General features: G+C 42.3%; 1 protein-coding gene across 6 annotated transcripts in view; it reads left to right on the top strand.

The window, feature by feature from the left end:
• The first annotated feature begins 7,027 nt into the window (after positions 1 to 7,027).
• Positions 7,028 to 16,818, top strand: part of LOC118212611 (calmodulin-regulated spectrin-associated protein 1-B-like) — a 39,954-nt gene continuing 30,163 nt past the window's right edge. For 5 of the 6 annotated variants that reach the window (XM_035390669.1, XM_035390673.1, XM_035390671.1 and 2 more), the window contains exons 1-2: positions 7,029 to 7,462; positions 8,665 to 8,825. In XM_035390669.1, the coding sequence (XP_035246560.1) occupies positions 8,666 to 8,825 (160 nt within the window). In that variant the 5' untranslated portion in view covers positions 7,029 to 7,462; position 8,665. Of the gene's footprint in view, positions 7,463 to 8,664; positions 8,826 to 16,818 lie in introns of all 6 variants that reach the window. The other variant, XM_035390674.1, reaches the window with a different exon arrangement.

Here is a 16,818-nt window from a genome sequence, read left to right as displayed (position 1 = left end):
CTTACCTGAGAAGACTGCATTTACCAGCTTCAGTGTGGAGAACAAAGGCAGCTGGAAAAGCTGAGGTTGGCTTAACCATTAAAATTTGTATTCCTCAGGTGCTCTGGCACCCTACTGTTTTCTTAATTTTTTTCAGGACATGCTTTGGTACGCGGTGCCTGTTGACTGAAAAAAGACTCTAGACACCTAAAGTAATTTGACAATATTATTGTTCTGATATGGCTTCATATTCAGCCGTTCCAAATGGCCACAACAACCTATGCAACTACGTTCTGCTGCCGATTCAAAACCAGAAAGGCATTCAGATCATTGTTTCTGTTGTTCATCAGCACTATATTTAACCATTAAATTACTACAGTTCCTACATTACTACAGTGCTGTGAAAAAGCATTTCCCCATTACTGATTTCCTCTATTATTGCATATTTGTCACACTGAATGTTTTCAGATGTTTAGACAACCTATTATGTATATGGGGAACCTGAGTAAACACTAAACACATTTTTTAAATTTCATTTATTTAGTGAAAAAAGTTGTCAAACGCCCATATCACCCATGCAAGAAAGTAATCGCCCTGTTAAACTTAACTGGTTGCACCACCTTCAGCAGCGATAAGCGCAACCAAACTCTTCCTACAATTTCAGTTTTTCACATTACTGGAGGAATTTTAGCCCACTCTTTGGAAAACTACTTTAATTCGGACAAATTGGTAAGTTTTTGAGCATGATCAAAACTGCTTATTTCAGGTCCTGCCATAGCATCTGTATTCAGTTGAAGTCAGGAGTTTGACTAGGCCACTCTAAAACTTTAATTTTGTTTCTTTTCAGCCATTCAGGTGTGGACTTGCTTTTGTGTTTTGGATCATTGTCTTGCTGCATAACCAAATTATGCTTCAGGTCTTGGACAGATGACCGAGCGTTTTCCTTTTGAATTTTCTGGTAAAGAGCAGAAATCATTGTTCCTTTAATAATGGTGAAGCGTCCATCGCTCTAGGTAGCAGAGCATCCCCACGTCATCACACTACCGCCACCATGTTTGACTGTTGGTATGATGTTCGTATCGTAAAGTGCCGTATGTGCTTTACGCCAGACATGGTGAAACTCGATTGGCCAAGTTCCACTTTGGACTCATCTGTCTATAAAAAATTATCCCAAAAGGCTTGGGGATCATTCAGGTACGTTTTTGAAAATGTGAGATGAGCATTGATGTTTCTCTGCTTTGCTACTCTCCCATGAATCCTATTTTGGATGTTCTTCTGGGATCTTCTGTGACTTCCTGGATGAGTTGTCCCTGCACCCTTGGAGACATTTTGGCAGGCTGACCACTCCTGGGGAGATTCACCAAGTGTTCTCTATTTGGAGATAATGGCTCTCTCAGTGGTTCAGTGGAGTGCCACAGCCTTAGAAATGTGACCCTTTCCAGACTGATTTATGTCAACAACTTTTTTTTCTCAGCTCTTATGGAATTTCCTTTGATTGTGGCATTGTGTGCTTGTTGAAACTTTGTGGTGACTACTTCACTTCGATGGAAAGATTCAATATGTGTGCGGTTTAGATTCATCAGGGCTGGTTGTAATCAAGCCTGGCTGTGTTCAATCAACTGAATCTAATTATCAATTACATTTGTTTATTTTGTTGATTGAGTAACTATGGGGGAAAATACTTTTTCACATGGGTGATATGGGTGTTTGATAACTTTTTTCATGAAATAAATGAAGAAAAAAAAAGTTATTTATTGTGTGTTGTGTTTACTCAGGTTCCCTTTGCCCAAAAGGGATTATGTCCAATAATTTTGTCTAAATACCTGAAACCATTCAGTGTGGCACATGTGCAATAACAGGAAATCGGGAAGGGGGCAAATACTATTTTGTGATTTTTGGATGTACAGTTGAATTCTTTGTACAGAACTGTTTCAAATAGATGTAATCAGGTGACTACAAGGTCATGAATTTACATGAGCTTAAAAAAATAGTTTTGTAATTCATCACTGAAATTGAACATGTGGGGGAGGCATTTATCACTGATTAATGAGAAACTAAAGAGAAAATACTGAAGTGGCATAACCACTGACTTCTAATAGCTTTAAATCTGCAGTTTTTCTTCAAAAAAGTGCATTATAGGTGCATGACCCCTGTGAATGCATGCATGTGCATGTTACTTACAGTGCCTGTCACTGTCAATCAATCAATTGGTCAGTTGCACAGTAACTACTGTTTGTAGTTACTGTTACAAATTAAAGGAAAAACCAACATAAAGTGTCTGGGTAAGGTGTTGGGCCATGTGAGGTGCCAGAACAGCTTCAATGTGCCTTGGCATAGATCCTACAATCTCTGGAACTCTACTGGATGGATGGAACACCATTCTTCCAAAAGATATTCCCTCATTTGGTGTATTGATGATGGTGGTTGAGAGCTCTGTCTAACACGTCAGTCTAAAATCTCCCATAGATGTTCAACAGGGTTCAGATCTGGTAACTGCAACTGCCATAGCATATGATTCACATGATTTTCATACTCATCAAACCATTCAGTGACCCCTTGTGCCCTGTGGATGGGGGCATTGTCATCCTGGAAGAGTCCACATCTAACAATGTTTTCCCCCTCCTTCATAAAGGTCAGGCATAAATATGAGCCTTTGATAACAGCTACAATAGGTACCATTTTATAATTCACTTACTATTTGTGGTGAGAAGGGCGATGAAGGTGATGATCAAGAACATGTGGGAAAGGATCAAGCCAAAGTGTTTATTGTTCTCTACTTCGAGTTTGGGGAGTATTCAAAATTGTTAAATGATCATTATTTGAAGTATAACTATTATGTGTTATATTAACGTATTAAGCAATGGAATAGACAGTGTTGCAGGATTTTAGGAATAATACAATGTAAAAAAAAAAAGGCGCACTTCACTTAAATACGCCCCCATAAGCACTGTAACCATAAAAGCTACAATGCGTTGTTACAAACCCGTTACAAATAAATACTTAAAAGTGGCACTTGTCTCGTTTTTTGTGCTCCAGTTTATATTGTGAAGAAATCAGTGTATCGGCTAGATTTTGTTACGCTCGCTAGAAGCTCATTCATAGACCTACCATTATTTATAGGCAACAGCTTGAAATTCTGTTTGTATTATTTTCATCTAAACTTTCAGATCTTCGGAAAGGGGCAGTTTCGCATTAATCCGTTATCCCTGTTATTTTCACTCTACTGGACAAATGCTTTGGTTGGATAGACGCCGACAGGAATTGGAACTGGGGGCGATCTACGGTGTCAGCTCTCATATTAATATGCAACACTTAACTAGCATGGTAGAGACGTCGCCGAGTAGACTGTTCGGCGACGCCACCTTCCCCCACAGCAACCTTAAACACTGCAGGATTTACCGGTAAATAAAAATAGAGATTAACATAAACTATGCATTACCGTCACCTACTTTAATTCTCGCTCCATAGGCTACAAATCATAATGTCTCTTTCATTATTTCTAGTGTTTATATCCTGTGTTTTTCCTGATAAAATGAACGGACACAACGTTTTATATCCAGCATTTAGATAATTGTGTTCACTGCATTTTCATTTAGGATGCATCAAAATAGAGAGTTCGTATGCAGTAGCTGTTTCCATGTGTGCGCGCACCTGCGCACATGTTAACGTGCTGGTTATATTAGCTATTTTGTGCATAACAACGGTTCACTTAATGGAAATTTAATTTTGGCAATTTATTTATTCATTTTCGAATCTGCAGTTTAATGTTTGGTTTTATTCGCCAGGTGGCGCAATGACCTTCACAAACCATTAACTCACGATCGGCTTATGTAGGTAGAACAGAGGTTTTGAAAATATGGTGGTATTTGGTTCCAACAACAACTGTTTATTGATTTTAATTATGTACTTTTTTGAGAAATAAAGGTTACAAAGAAAAAAAATATGGCAGGAACTTTAATGTTTTCAGGGACCAGCATAGACTAGGGGACCCAGGGTTGAATTTAAGCTGTTGTCCATTTCAATCAATTAAAAATCAGTGGTTGTACTTGAGTTAAAAACACACCGTTGATTTTTAGGAAATCTATTGTTATCTCATGAACTTACAGGCATTTTTAGATTCAGGACATTTTCTAAAATCCAGTATATTACTCCTAGCAGTGTATTTAAATGTTTCACTTGGCCCCAAATATCCCAAATTGACATCATCACAATGACAGTAACAATGGTGCAACATGAAAAAACCATCTCCATGTAATTTCACTGCATGCAGTCTGTTTTTTCTTAAATGAAAAGGAGACATTTCACACCAGAGAGGAGATAACCCTCTTAAAGTTTAGAATGAGGAAATATTGGTCCCCTGTGAAGTGATACTGTGTATGTGTATGTGTGTGCATGCATATGAGTGTACAGTATGTGCATATTTGTGTGTACATGCTGCCTGCTTGAATAAATTCACCATGTCTTTGTAGTCTAATCCAGAACAGAATAATACCAAAAGGGCTTCAATACCATCATTTGCCATCTTACATGATGTATTCTGTCTCGATGGAATACCTTAGCTCCATATAGCTGTGCAGTAGCAACATTTTTGTGGATAGATCAGGTGAGAATGGTGGCGGAACATTCAACAACAACGAACTTATCCATGCAACATTTTCTTACTTTCTACTTTTTTAAATCACATTTCCCTTTTGATTAAATTGCCCTCCAGAAATGCAGATGTTCTACATAATTGCTTGAGACTGCCATATGACCCAACCATCAACCACAATGCAAATAACAGAATATTGGCAAGTGGCCAAGAACTCCATTGGTGACCAGCTGGGAGTAGGCGATGCTGGTCTCATCAAATAAGACAAAATGATCCCATGTGCACCACTACTCCTCACCTGACACCTGAATCCTGAAAGACTGCACTTAGCAAAGGGCTATTTTTGCTAGTACGTCCTGACTCAGGAACAAGAGGGGCTAAACATTAAATCATCATTACATAATAAATGGACAATGATTTCATACAACAACAGAGAAAACCATGAATATTAATTTATGAATGAGCTGGGGTGAAAGAGAAGGCAGCTCCACACAGATGTAGAACAAATCCCAGGCTCAGGCTGAGATAACATTTAATACCATCCATCCTCCACCACCCCACTTGTCTCCAATTACTTTTGTGGTACCTCCATTAGCCCCTCTGTGTACCTCTCAATCGAAACTCATTATAGAACTGGCCGAATAAACACACTGGCACCCAACAAATATGCTGTATTCACATGCTGGAGTTTTATATGCTGTCAAATACTGCTCAGAAGGCATGTCTGAATTATGGATTAAGACTGCAAACAATTTGAGAATAATGCTGTCTCTTTTCATATCTTCAGTCACAGGTCAGGAGACACAAAAGAGTTTAACTACAGTGTCACTGGACAATCAACACACTGGCCTTCTGCAAAAAGGGACAATGGAAAGTTACTGATTGATTTTTCCATTTTGATAAAAGCCTGCATCTGACACATCCATATACTCAGTTACAGTATGAGCTCTTCCCTTCAAAAAGAAGACCATGCTGGTGAAAACACATACCTGTACTTGTCTTAAGATAGTTGTAGTTTTACTGACTTGCAGTATGTATGAAATGGTGCTAGTGACCAGAAGGTTTCAGGTTTTAATTTTATGTGGGGCATTGTTAAGAAAATATAATTGTTCACTGCTAAGTTGTTAACAGAGCATTGAGGAAATGTTTTGATTACAGAAAAAACAATTATACATCCAATACAATTAGTGGTGACATCCTAGCAATTCTGAAACGTACAGCACCCTTATGTTGTTACAGTCCTCCAAATTTTTAATGTGATATTTAGACTTGACAAGGTTGACTTTTCAGGTTGAAACAACATTTCATTAAGCAGTTTTTGGGAGAAACATAATATTTGGCACTTTAGATGCATGCATTCTATGAGTATTTATGGCCACTACATTGAGAAAGAAGCCTAACTATATAGCTTTGAATATCCAGCTTTATGAATGGATAATGCAAAAATTGCAAACCACACATGATATGAACATATACTAGCTAAATATTAAAATATTTAATAATGCTGGAATATTTTGCTAATTACCTGTCAAGTAAAAATGATCACACAAGTATCTCGCTCTTTAGCAATGAAATATTTGTGTTGTCTTCATTATTCATAGCAGATCTTCCTTGTGGGTAGCAAATATCTTTATAACGCAACCCTATAATGCCTGTTGGCGCACATAGTGAGTTTGGAGCTGATGCAGTTTTCACTTTCCTTTTGTTCCTAGATCTGTTTTTAGGCATATGCTCAGTTGCTTTCTCATTGCACTGTGGTACCAGAGACATAAATCATGTTTTACATCACAATCATAGGTATGTCAGTAAGTCAGAAAAATGAACAAAGCTTGCAGCTGTAGTTTTACATCCCTTATCCACACCTCCGCCTCACCGTCACTTACAGTAGGGCTCATTTAGGACTCACTAAGGGCTATCTGGCATCGTTGAGCCCCACACACATTCAGATGGGGATTTCCCATCTAGTGAAAGATTATACAGTGAATCAACATACAAGTTGCTGGTTGGAGCTGATCGCGTGAACTGTTGCAAAAACATGAGGAGTAAGACCGGGTCATCTGGGCATCCTTTAGAAGTATACTGACACAAAACACTTAAGGCCCACATCCACTCAATTTACCAGTGCAACATTGTTACCTTTGGCTGACTGACAGCACGCTGGATGTGACCACACCCCTTCAGCAAACGCCAGCTGGGGATAGAGTGGCATGAATTTAAAAATGATTTGTCAATGAAGAAAATCTATACTTATATTTTGTAGCCTAATGATGAGCACAGTGATATATCATTTTATTTAAAATATTTAAACATAAGCAAACGGATTAGACAAGTAAAATAATTATGCAAGCAAAATTTCATACAAATCTAAAAACGTATTGATTCTTAATGTGTCTTAATAGAAAATTCTAATTTCCCTCTAGTTTGATTGCATTGCACTGCTAGCTTGACGCAGGCGTGTTGCACGTTCACGTAACCGACTGAATGTGAACGTTCAGCCAGACATCCCCATAGAGACGAGCGTTCTATCCCGTAAAGAAATCGGTGGTATCCTTCTTAGAAGGATAATATACATGTATGCCAATCAATGGACTAAGAAAATACGGAAAACTGCTGAAAAAAATACTACGCGGAAAAGAGCCTCATTAATATATTATTTTGAATGTTTTTTCTTGTGGGATTTTCTCTGGTTCACTCTCCCTTTGCGGTTGTCATGTAGCGATAGGCCGCAGTGGATCGGATTGTGTTGCTGGGGAGGAGACCTTACAGCCAGCTATTAACGTTAGATTTCGCTGCTGATATTTCACGGTGAAATCGAGACTGTTTAATTTATTTTTCTTTGGAGGTTTGCGATATTTTTCAAAGCTGGATTGTGGATCCCTTGCGGTTTTGAAGGTATTGTTTCACACTGCCCTTATCGTGCGATTCTGTGATTCGCCCAATTTATTCAGAAATCGTCAGCTCAATTCATTCATCGTAGCAAGCTAGTAACGTTACCTTAGCTGCCGTTAGGTTAACTTGATTTGCCACAAGCCATCTTGCTACGTCGCTGTTTAGCAATTTGGTAACTTGCCTAGCAATATTAGTAATTCTAGCTTGACCGCATTGTAGCATTAGTTAGACTAGCTGTTATTGTGAATGTCATGCGAGTTAGCTAGGTAGCTAGCTAGCTAACGGTAGCTACATAACGTTACCTGGAATACCTATTATCAAATCTAAGCGTCCTGTATCAGATCGTGCTGACATTTAGCCGACTAGGTGGTATGTACCTACATTTTGTTCACATGTAACGTTAATGATTTGGCTTTGTGTGAGCTATCGATGTAACTGGCCAGCTAAAGCCATGTATGAGCAAGCTAGCTAACGCTTTACCTTGGACTAGCTACCTACAGACAGTAGAATGAGCTTGCTTGCTAGGTAGTTAATATTATTAGAGCACACATATTTACCAGAATAGCTAGCCAGTCAGCGTGCGTTCTTGTGACTATATTAGCCACAATTAGCACCCCGTAATTATCCAAAGATAATATTTAGATGTCAGCAGCTAACTCCGTTGGTAGCTAACCAACTAAATGGCACATTGCCATGATGTCATGAAAACAACGTGTTAAACGAATTGCTTCCATGGCATCAAGCTCCATATATGATGGGCGTTCCTTGCTAGCAAACGCGAATAACATTCTCATTGTTTTGTTATTTCTTCAGCACATTTTGCATTTATAAGTTTCACTCACCGCATTTCCCTTTCATTTTTGAGAATGATATAAGGTTCGCTGGATGTGTTTGTTAGCTAATCGTTTTCCTCCAACTCGACTTCATAATACAGCTAGCATTCTCAATGCAACGACTAACTTGGCTATGTCAAAATGCTAATGTTTTAGATAATTTAACTATAGACGAGCTAGATAGTTATCGTTAACGGAGACGATGTACCATATCAGAGCTGTCAGTTATTAGTGTTTCTACAAAGCTCATATTTCTGGCTTATTTATGGAATGGGTTTAAACAACTAACGCCAGCTATATGTGGCTTACAATCTCGCTAACTTGGCGAATAATCAGGCGAGTTTGTAGCTAAATCTTGACACTGTCACCTAGGATGGACGTGGACGTGTGTGCTGGCGGGGACAGCACCCGAAGGAGGATGGATTCCGGAGGCGAAGGGGCACTGGAGGTTGTACCTTTGGAGCTCTATGACTCAGCCAGGGCAAAAATTGATGCAAATCTTCGGTGGCTGTTTGCCAAAGCATACGGTATAGGTAAGTGAGATGCACTTTGCAATTCACATGCTACTAGTAAGACCGCTGTGTGTATTGTCCCAGCTGTTGCTGAGTCCTAATGGTTATTTTACTGACGATTGCGCATGAATGAGGGGCGGGGAAAATACTGTAATTGAATTTTGACGTCAGTGAGACAGCGAGAGAACCTCTTGTCGATCACTGTACAAATACCGGTGTTATATAACGCCCTTCTCGTAGCTGTGAAGACATCAGATATGTCATTACTTCTCTGGCGTTTGATTAGTGTAAAAATAGGACGGAGCACATGTACATGCAGACAGTAGCACTTGGGATAGAACTATAAAAGTTTATTGTGGTGAAACTTGGTAAGCGAACACGAAATGGATTTTACTGTAAAATAACTAGTTCACAGTGCCTTACAAATCCTGTGTAAAAGGGAATGTCCCTGAGGGAAAATAATGGCATGCAATTTAATGAGCTTAAAAGCACTGACAGAGTAACGCCCAAAATACAAAATAGCCCTGCTGGTCACTGCTTAGTTTGCAGAGAGCTGCTGGTTCAGAGGTATGGGGTCAGAGTGTCAGTGTATCCGTACAGTTTCGGGGAAGATTGGGAACCCAGGGCCATCGGTCAGTCATCCACCTCTGTCATATCTTTGCGGTCTTTGGACTTGCTTTAAATATTCAGTGGTTCCCTAAAACTGATTCTTTTTCTAATTAGTTTTAGTTTCCCATTGTTTTATTGTGTTGGGGTGCTTATTGGCTTGTGTATCGTGCTGATAGGTAACTTGATGAACCCTTGCTGCAGTGGGGAGCAAGAGCAGGGCAGGTGTTTATTGTAAAATATGTATCTCATGCAGGGCAAGCAAGAGAGTTTGCTGGCGGTCATTGTGAAGTGGCACGCTTCAAATCAGATATTTAAGCCTGTGTGAACGGCCATTTTTTCTGTTTGCATGGCCAGCAGAATACTGTGGCATTCGGGGAGAGGAAGTGTGTGTCCTAATGCCACAGCCTGACAGTCAGCAGTTGTTGAGCCCCGCTGAGAGCTGATAACCCTGGAGCCAGACAGCGCTGGGGCAGGAAAGCCAAACTTATTCTTCTTTAAACCCATGTTACTGTAGTCGGCACTAGAAGTTATACATAGGATGCAAATTTTTAATGCTCTGAGAGTTCACCTAGATGCACTCATTGTATGTGGAGTCTAATTTGAAGACTTTTGTTGGACTGCAAAATAAAGAGACAGGTTGTGGTTCCAGTGTAATCACCAGGAATATCCTGCAACAGAGTGTGTAGTAAATCCATATTTGGGAAACTGTATGATGCTGGCAGTAATTCTGACTGCTATGGGTGACTGTCCTGAGTAATTGTAGAAGTCTTTTTTGTCTCTCTACAACCAGCACAGTTCTGTGTTTGTCAGTGTTTTGTGGTGGAGGCCCTAGGACCTGTATACCCATGTGTGAGAGACTTGAGGCTCAGCAGGCCAAGTTCTGGAGAAGAACCCTCCTATAATCGTGTGAGCAGAAATAACATGTCTCTTCCTGAGACATGGCTGTAATCCATTGGCAAATTAGTTTAAAAATATAATCTACCGTCAGTGGGCTTTGTGAGTGAGTATGTGCATGTGAGTGTCTGTGTGTGTTTGTGTGTGTGTGTGAGAGAGTGAGAGTGTGTGTGTGTGAGGTGTGTGTGAGCGAGTGTGTGTGTGTGTGCGCCTGTGTTTGTTTTGATCCGAGGGAATCCTTGCTCCATGACCGGTTTAGTGGCCTCAGATTTGGGGGTGGGGTGCTTGCACTTTGGTCCAGCTCAATGGGATTACAATCCCAAATGTAGAACATGGAAAAACATAATATTGCTGAAATTAATGAAACATTTTTTGGGCATTTTGTGATTTTCTGTTAGACGATACATAACTGAAAAGCCAGAATCAATCAGGAATTTTGTCCTGTTGGATTAATGGGTAGCTTCTGGTCTTGATTATATGCAGCACATTTAGGGAAGGCTCGAGTACCTGTATACACAGAAAACCAGCATGGTACAGTCTCATACTCCTTTGTGTTCATCCAACTGTAACCAGTTGTCAGACCTAGACTTAAATTACATTGTGTTGTCAATGAAATTTTCATTTTAATGTTTATTTTCTTCTTAATGTCATTTACTTCTGTCATTAGATTTTGGCTTCACCTAACAGGGCTGGGCTGCCCTCAATGGCAGGAATGCATTGTAATGTTAATTTATGATCAGTATTCAATGTACTGTATGTCCTTTTTTTTTTTTTGTTTATGTATTTTTGCATGTCCTAAAGATGACAAGTGTCAATGATTTTAGGTACAGTGTGTGTACTAGCACAGAGACACAGGGCTGTGGGGACAGTGTGTGTACTAGCACAGAGACACAGGGCTGTGTGTACTAGCACAGAGGCACAGGGCTGTGGGGACAGTGTGTGTACTAGCACAGAGACACAGGGCTGTGGGGACAGTGTGTGTGTTAGCACAGAGGCACAGGGCTGTGGGGACAGTGTGTGTGTTAGCACAGAGGCACAGGGCTGTGTGTACTAGCACAGAGGCACAGGGCTGTGTGTACTAGCACAGAGACACAGGGCTGTGGGGACACAGTGTGTACTAGCAAAGAGACACAGCGCTGTGGGGACAGTGTGTGTACTAGCACAGAGACACAGGGCTGTGGGGACACAGTGTGTACTAGCACAGAGACACAGGGCTGTGGGGACAGTGTGTGTACTAGCACAGAGACACAGGGCTGTGGGGACAGTGTGTGTGTTAGCACAGAGACACAGGGCTGTGGGGACAGTGTGTGTACTAGCACAGAGACACAGGGCTGTGGGGACAGTGTGTGTGTTAGCACAGAGGCACAGGGCTGTGTGTACTAGCACGGAGGCACAGAGCTGTGGGGACAGTGTGTGTGTTAGCACAGAGACACAGGGCTGTGGGGACACAGTGTGTACTAGCACAGAGGCACAGAGCTGTGGGGACAATGTGTGTACTAGCAAAGAGACACAGCGCTGTCAGGGCAGTATATATACTAGCGCAGAGACAATGGGTTGTGAGGACAGTGGGTGCACTACAGAGAGACTGAGGAGTTACGGGATGGTGTGTGTACAAGCCCCTAACTTAATGATGTCAGTGGCAATATTAACAGCCCCTGAACCCTCCAGGAACCAAGACAGAAGGCGCTGTAATTCCTTGATCTCTGATGTGGTTGTAGATTAGCTGATCTAGATATGATTACACACCTGTCCCCTTCAGCAGCACAGTGACAGGCAAATCAGGGACAAGTAGAGGGTGCTTCACGCCTTCAAGATGCCAGGGTCAGGAATTACTAGCATTACCAGCATTGTCTCCATAGCCAAATGTGCTATGTTTGCCCGCGTACCTGCAAGCTCACTGCTGTAGTCAGGCTTGCTCTCATGCAGAACGTGTGTGCTTGAAGGAGAAGGGGGAGTGTTCAACACAAAGAGCGGGGTGTTTTTAACCCTTTGAGCAAAGCCCAAATTTTTTTCCTGACTGTGGCACTGTAAAAAAAAAAAAAAAGTTACATGCTCATACTGGTTGCATACAAAAGGGGAGAAGGGTACCACAAAAATGCCATTGTTTTATTTTTGTACCAAAATGTGCCATTCAAGTGACATCACAAACACCAGACAGAGTGAGTAGCAGATGTTTTATGTGACGGGTACCATCATTCCCATGGATGCAGGCAGGCAGTCTGTCTTGTATTTTGCTTTTGTGACTGGTCTAGGGTGAATAGTTTTAGCAGTTACCAGTTGTGAATGCCTGATATCCTTCTCAATCCAGCTGATGTGCTATTTTGGTCTGGGAAGGTTTACCATATAGAATGGCCTCCTCTGCTGTAATTACGCTAACTAGTTCCTGATTAAGCGCGATTAGAAAGAAGCATCGATGGAGCTGTTTTTGGGTATGTCTGACATTGTGGAATGGCGGACAGTTTGTTCTGATTGTACTTTCAGAAAGGGGCACACAAAGGACAGCTCAATACCTAGCCAAAGCTGGAAAAACCGACACCTCGTGGTTTGTAAAATTGTGATTGATATTCTGTTGTTTTATGTTGAGGCCCCATTTTCCATTCAGGCGTATGCGGACAGGCTCAGCTGCATATCCACTGTAATTTCCTCTCCTGCACTAACCTGTTTCGTAAAACTGGTTTATGATTTTTCCTGTAATAGCGTGTGCATCTTTGTTGTTGCAGCTGCCGTAAGAATTGCGACAGTTAAAGTGCAGCCCTTCTGTATCTTATCGTAGCTCTCTAGATTTGGGCATTGGAGAAACGTCCGCTATTTTTTCATGTCCACGTGATCATATGGCATCGAAGTTAGGCTGAACCTGATCAAACACACACTCTCGCCTTACCCTTTGTTATTGTGGAGGCGGGCGTGGTCTGTTCACGGGAAAGGAAACCGTTGACCTATTTTTACCAAAAGCAGTCACCCAGTTTATCAATATTTAATTGGGGAATACTCATGTCTTCGAAGCACTGTGTAGCCTATTTCTGAACTGCCTTGCTCTGACTGCATGTGGGGCCATCTTGATCTGGACTGTCTTCCCCTGCCCTTGTTTGTGGCGTCGGCCCATCTATTCTGTGGAGTGGCAGGCGTGTGTTTCCATGGTGCTGTGAATTGTGTGATTGGCTGAGCTGTGAAGGCTCTGACAGCTCTTACTGTATGAGCTGTGGTGCGCCGCGCGCTGTCTGAATTTCCAGAGGCTCAGAGTGGCCAGGAACGTTGGGTCTTGTCGCGCCTTTTCGGTACGTGCGTCAGGGATCAGCTGGCCCTCCCACATGGGACTCATAGTCGCACTGACTCATTACAGCGCCTCCCTTTCGAAGTGCGGCACCTCCCCTCTGTACCTCCGCAAAGCCACACGCAGACTGGTCTGCGCTTCAGGATGAGCCTCGCTGTCTCCGCGGTAACTCCGTGAGACCGGCGTGTCACGCGGGACGAAGCCCTGCCGCCAGACACGCTGGGGCGCCAGCACTCGCAAGGAGTGGCGTAACAGGCTAACCCCAGAAAGCATTTACATAATCAGCGTACCTGGCTTCAGGCTGCTGCAGAGTTGCGCTGGCTGTACTCATGGCTGAAGGCAAGCCACATGAGGGATTCCCTCTCTGTCAGAAGTTAGGTAGTACGTCGAGACTCATTTCTAGGCTGTTTTTTTCTTGGATGAGTATATAGGTCACTATCATTACTGGCTTTCCCTCGTCTTTGGGGGAGGCTGTATGAGCTTCGTCACTCATTCATAATTTTTCTGTCCGACTCGGTAACTGGCTTCAGTGATCCAGCTCTACTGTATTTAGGCTGCAGCCTGGCTGGGACTCTTCATGCTGACTGCTTTTGAAGGGGAATTCTGCATCGCCCGTGCTGCTCACGTGAGGGTGCGCCCCTCTCTCTTTCTTAACCCTTATGTTGAGGTATCAGGCAGGCTCAAAGCCTTCACTTGCAGTGGTCCCTTCAAATCCCACGGTGTTCTTTGTATCCTGTTCATAATGAGCAGCTTGGCTCTCCAAATCTGTAATCATCATATCCTACAGTTTATTTAGCTGTTCAATGTCTTGGCACTGCACCTTCAGTGATGGGTAACGAGCTGGCACAAAATGGCTGCCACATCTCCCAGGCTTGTACTGTACATTGGCAGCCTTTTCTCACACACCGTTTGGCGCTTGTTTCATATGACTGAAGACAACCCTTAAAGAAGTGATGTTACTTGTCAGGGCTGTGTGCATCTTAGTTTGCACCGTCGCCTAGAATCTGCTCAACCGGGATTTTTATTTTTATGACAACGATGAGAAACGTAAATGTGTGAATATAGGTGTTGGGATTCTTAAACCCCCTAGTGACACCTTCAAGTGCAGTTAATTTGTGTTCATTCAGCTAGAATGGAAATGCTTCGCACAAAATCAACCCTTGCCTCCCCCAACGGCTGCAGCATTTCAAGACGCCGAACACAAAAGAGTGTAATAAATTAAGGCAGACCTTCCCATTGGGTCTGCCACTTTAATGATGCGAAGCTTATCCGAAACACTGTGCTGAGAATCAGCTGAAGGCAAGTGGCGAGTCAAAGCAATCCCATTACCCAAACAAGCTACGCATGCTGTGGGCCTCGTGGCCTTCAGCTGTCTGCTAAACGACCAGGGAGCTCCTCCTCACAGAGCAGGCAGGGACATTGAGAGTGTCTGCAGGAAGCTCCTTGCTGTGTGTGATCTGTTAGACGAGCCCAACACTGCTAGGCCAGCGACGCTGCTTGAGGACTAGTAATAATATGTGTCTTGGAGTTGCACTGCTAGGTGGCCCTTTGTTAATGCACAAGTGCTCGTAAATGCAGACAAAAGCCAGCATTTCTTTATGTTGAATTGCAGTATTGTGTGCAAGATTGGTGAAGGACTTTGCAATGTGCATCCTCATAATGTAATGCCTTGGGGTGCTTCTATAATGTGTTGGACAGATTTTTTTATTTTAATCAAGGGGTTGTTTGCAAAGCCTGTGCTAACCCAGTGACCTGTCTCTGGCTGTAGACTTTTAGTCGTCATCTCAGCTGTGACACAGTGCTAGTCTGCCTTTTGCTGGTTGGTGGGACGGGGTTTTTCCCTCCAGAAAAGGAAAGGTCAGGTCGGTCTCAGGATTAGACCAAGGCCCCCGGTCAAGATCACATTGTGGAGATTTGTACCCTGTACACAAACAGGACTGCGGTAAGCTGTTTAGGTGCTTAATGCGAGGCTGTTGTGGAACATGTTTGGAGTAATTGTGTTTGTTTTTTTTTAACCTGCAAGCCGTGTAGCCTGCGTACTTAATGTCAAATAAGGACAAATGTTGTTCCTGACATCAAGATGAGTCATTAGTCGTTAGCCTAAATTAATTCCTCATTTTCTTTTCATCTATTTAAACTATGCATCTGCTCAAGACGATATGCAGAGAATGTTCCAGATGGGAAGAAATGGCGAGGTGCAGGAGAGCATTAGAGCCTTCAGCGTGCTTTTGTTGAGATGTCCACGCGTACGCCAGCATGGACGCTCGCTCTTCAGATCTGGCCCATCTGGGGCGGCCCATCTGCGTGTGCGCTGCTCCCTTTGCCGGTCCAATGACCAGCAGCAGCGGGAGTATCTCCTCAGCCCTTTGTCTGAGCCACGCGGAGCAGCGGAGAGGGGAGTGCTTGCTTCCTCCCATGGACTGACGCTCGCACGGGGAAATTATGCCCTTGATAGCACGCTGGCATTAGCTTACAAGCAAGTGTGTTTAAATGCAGATAAGTGCTAGTTTCCAGCTGTGTTGGGGATATTAAGGCAGACCACCTTAACAAGAAAATGGAGGGCTTTAACAAGAGATCAGCGAGGGGGAAAAATAAGAAAAGAAGAAATAAAAGAAATGAAACTGCAATTTGTGACTGCGGCAGCCCTGCTAGCTTGAAGCATGACAATGTGTCACGTGTGGCCCATCTCCAAACACAGCACTTATCATAACGTGGACATGAATCACCCCAGTACGGTGTTAGCATATTATTAAACTGTTTATCATAACCTTGGAGATGGTATTTTGGACACACAAGAGCCCTTCAGGTTGTTTTGAACCCTGAAATGTTATTAAATTGGTTACATTTGTAAAGTCAAAATGCACCCTTTTTGTTTGAATTGCATTGCTGCCCTGTTTTATGGACCACAGGACGTACTGTTGTTTTACTTTCATTTGTCGTTCTCTTAGAAACTTGCTCCCAACTCGCTGATTTTAGATGGACCCACGATGGTTGTGCATTTCCAGTTTGTTTGATGCTCACTTCTTTTGGTAATGGTAACAAAGGGAATAGCCTAATTGTATTGTGTAATAATTGTTTATGCTACTTTGGGGTTTGTGCCCTGTTCGTTTGACCGATGGAGTTCATACCGTGTATTTAATGTGCCTTGCATTTGTTTATTAAATATGTTAGACTTTCACTGTGCACAAGATTTCAGAAATTTCCCTAAGAATCTGAATAGTAAATCAGCTTGCCTATAAG

The sequence above is a fragment of the Anguilla anguilla genome, chromosome 14 (genome assembly GCF_013347855.1).
Source record: "Anguilla anguilla isolate fAngAng1 chromosome 14, fAngAng1.pri, whole genome shotgun sequence".
Taxonomy (NCBI): domain Eukaryota; kingdom Metazoa; phylum Chordata; class Actinopteri; order Anguilliformes; family Anguillidae; genus Anguilla; species Anguilla anguilla.
This window is presented reverse-complemented; position numbering and strand designations above follow the sequence as displayed.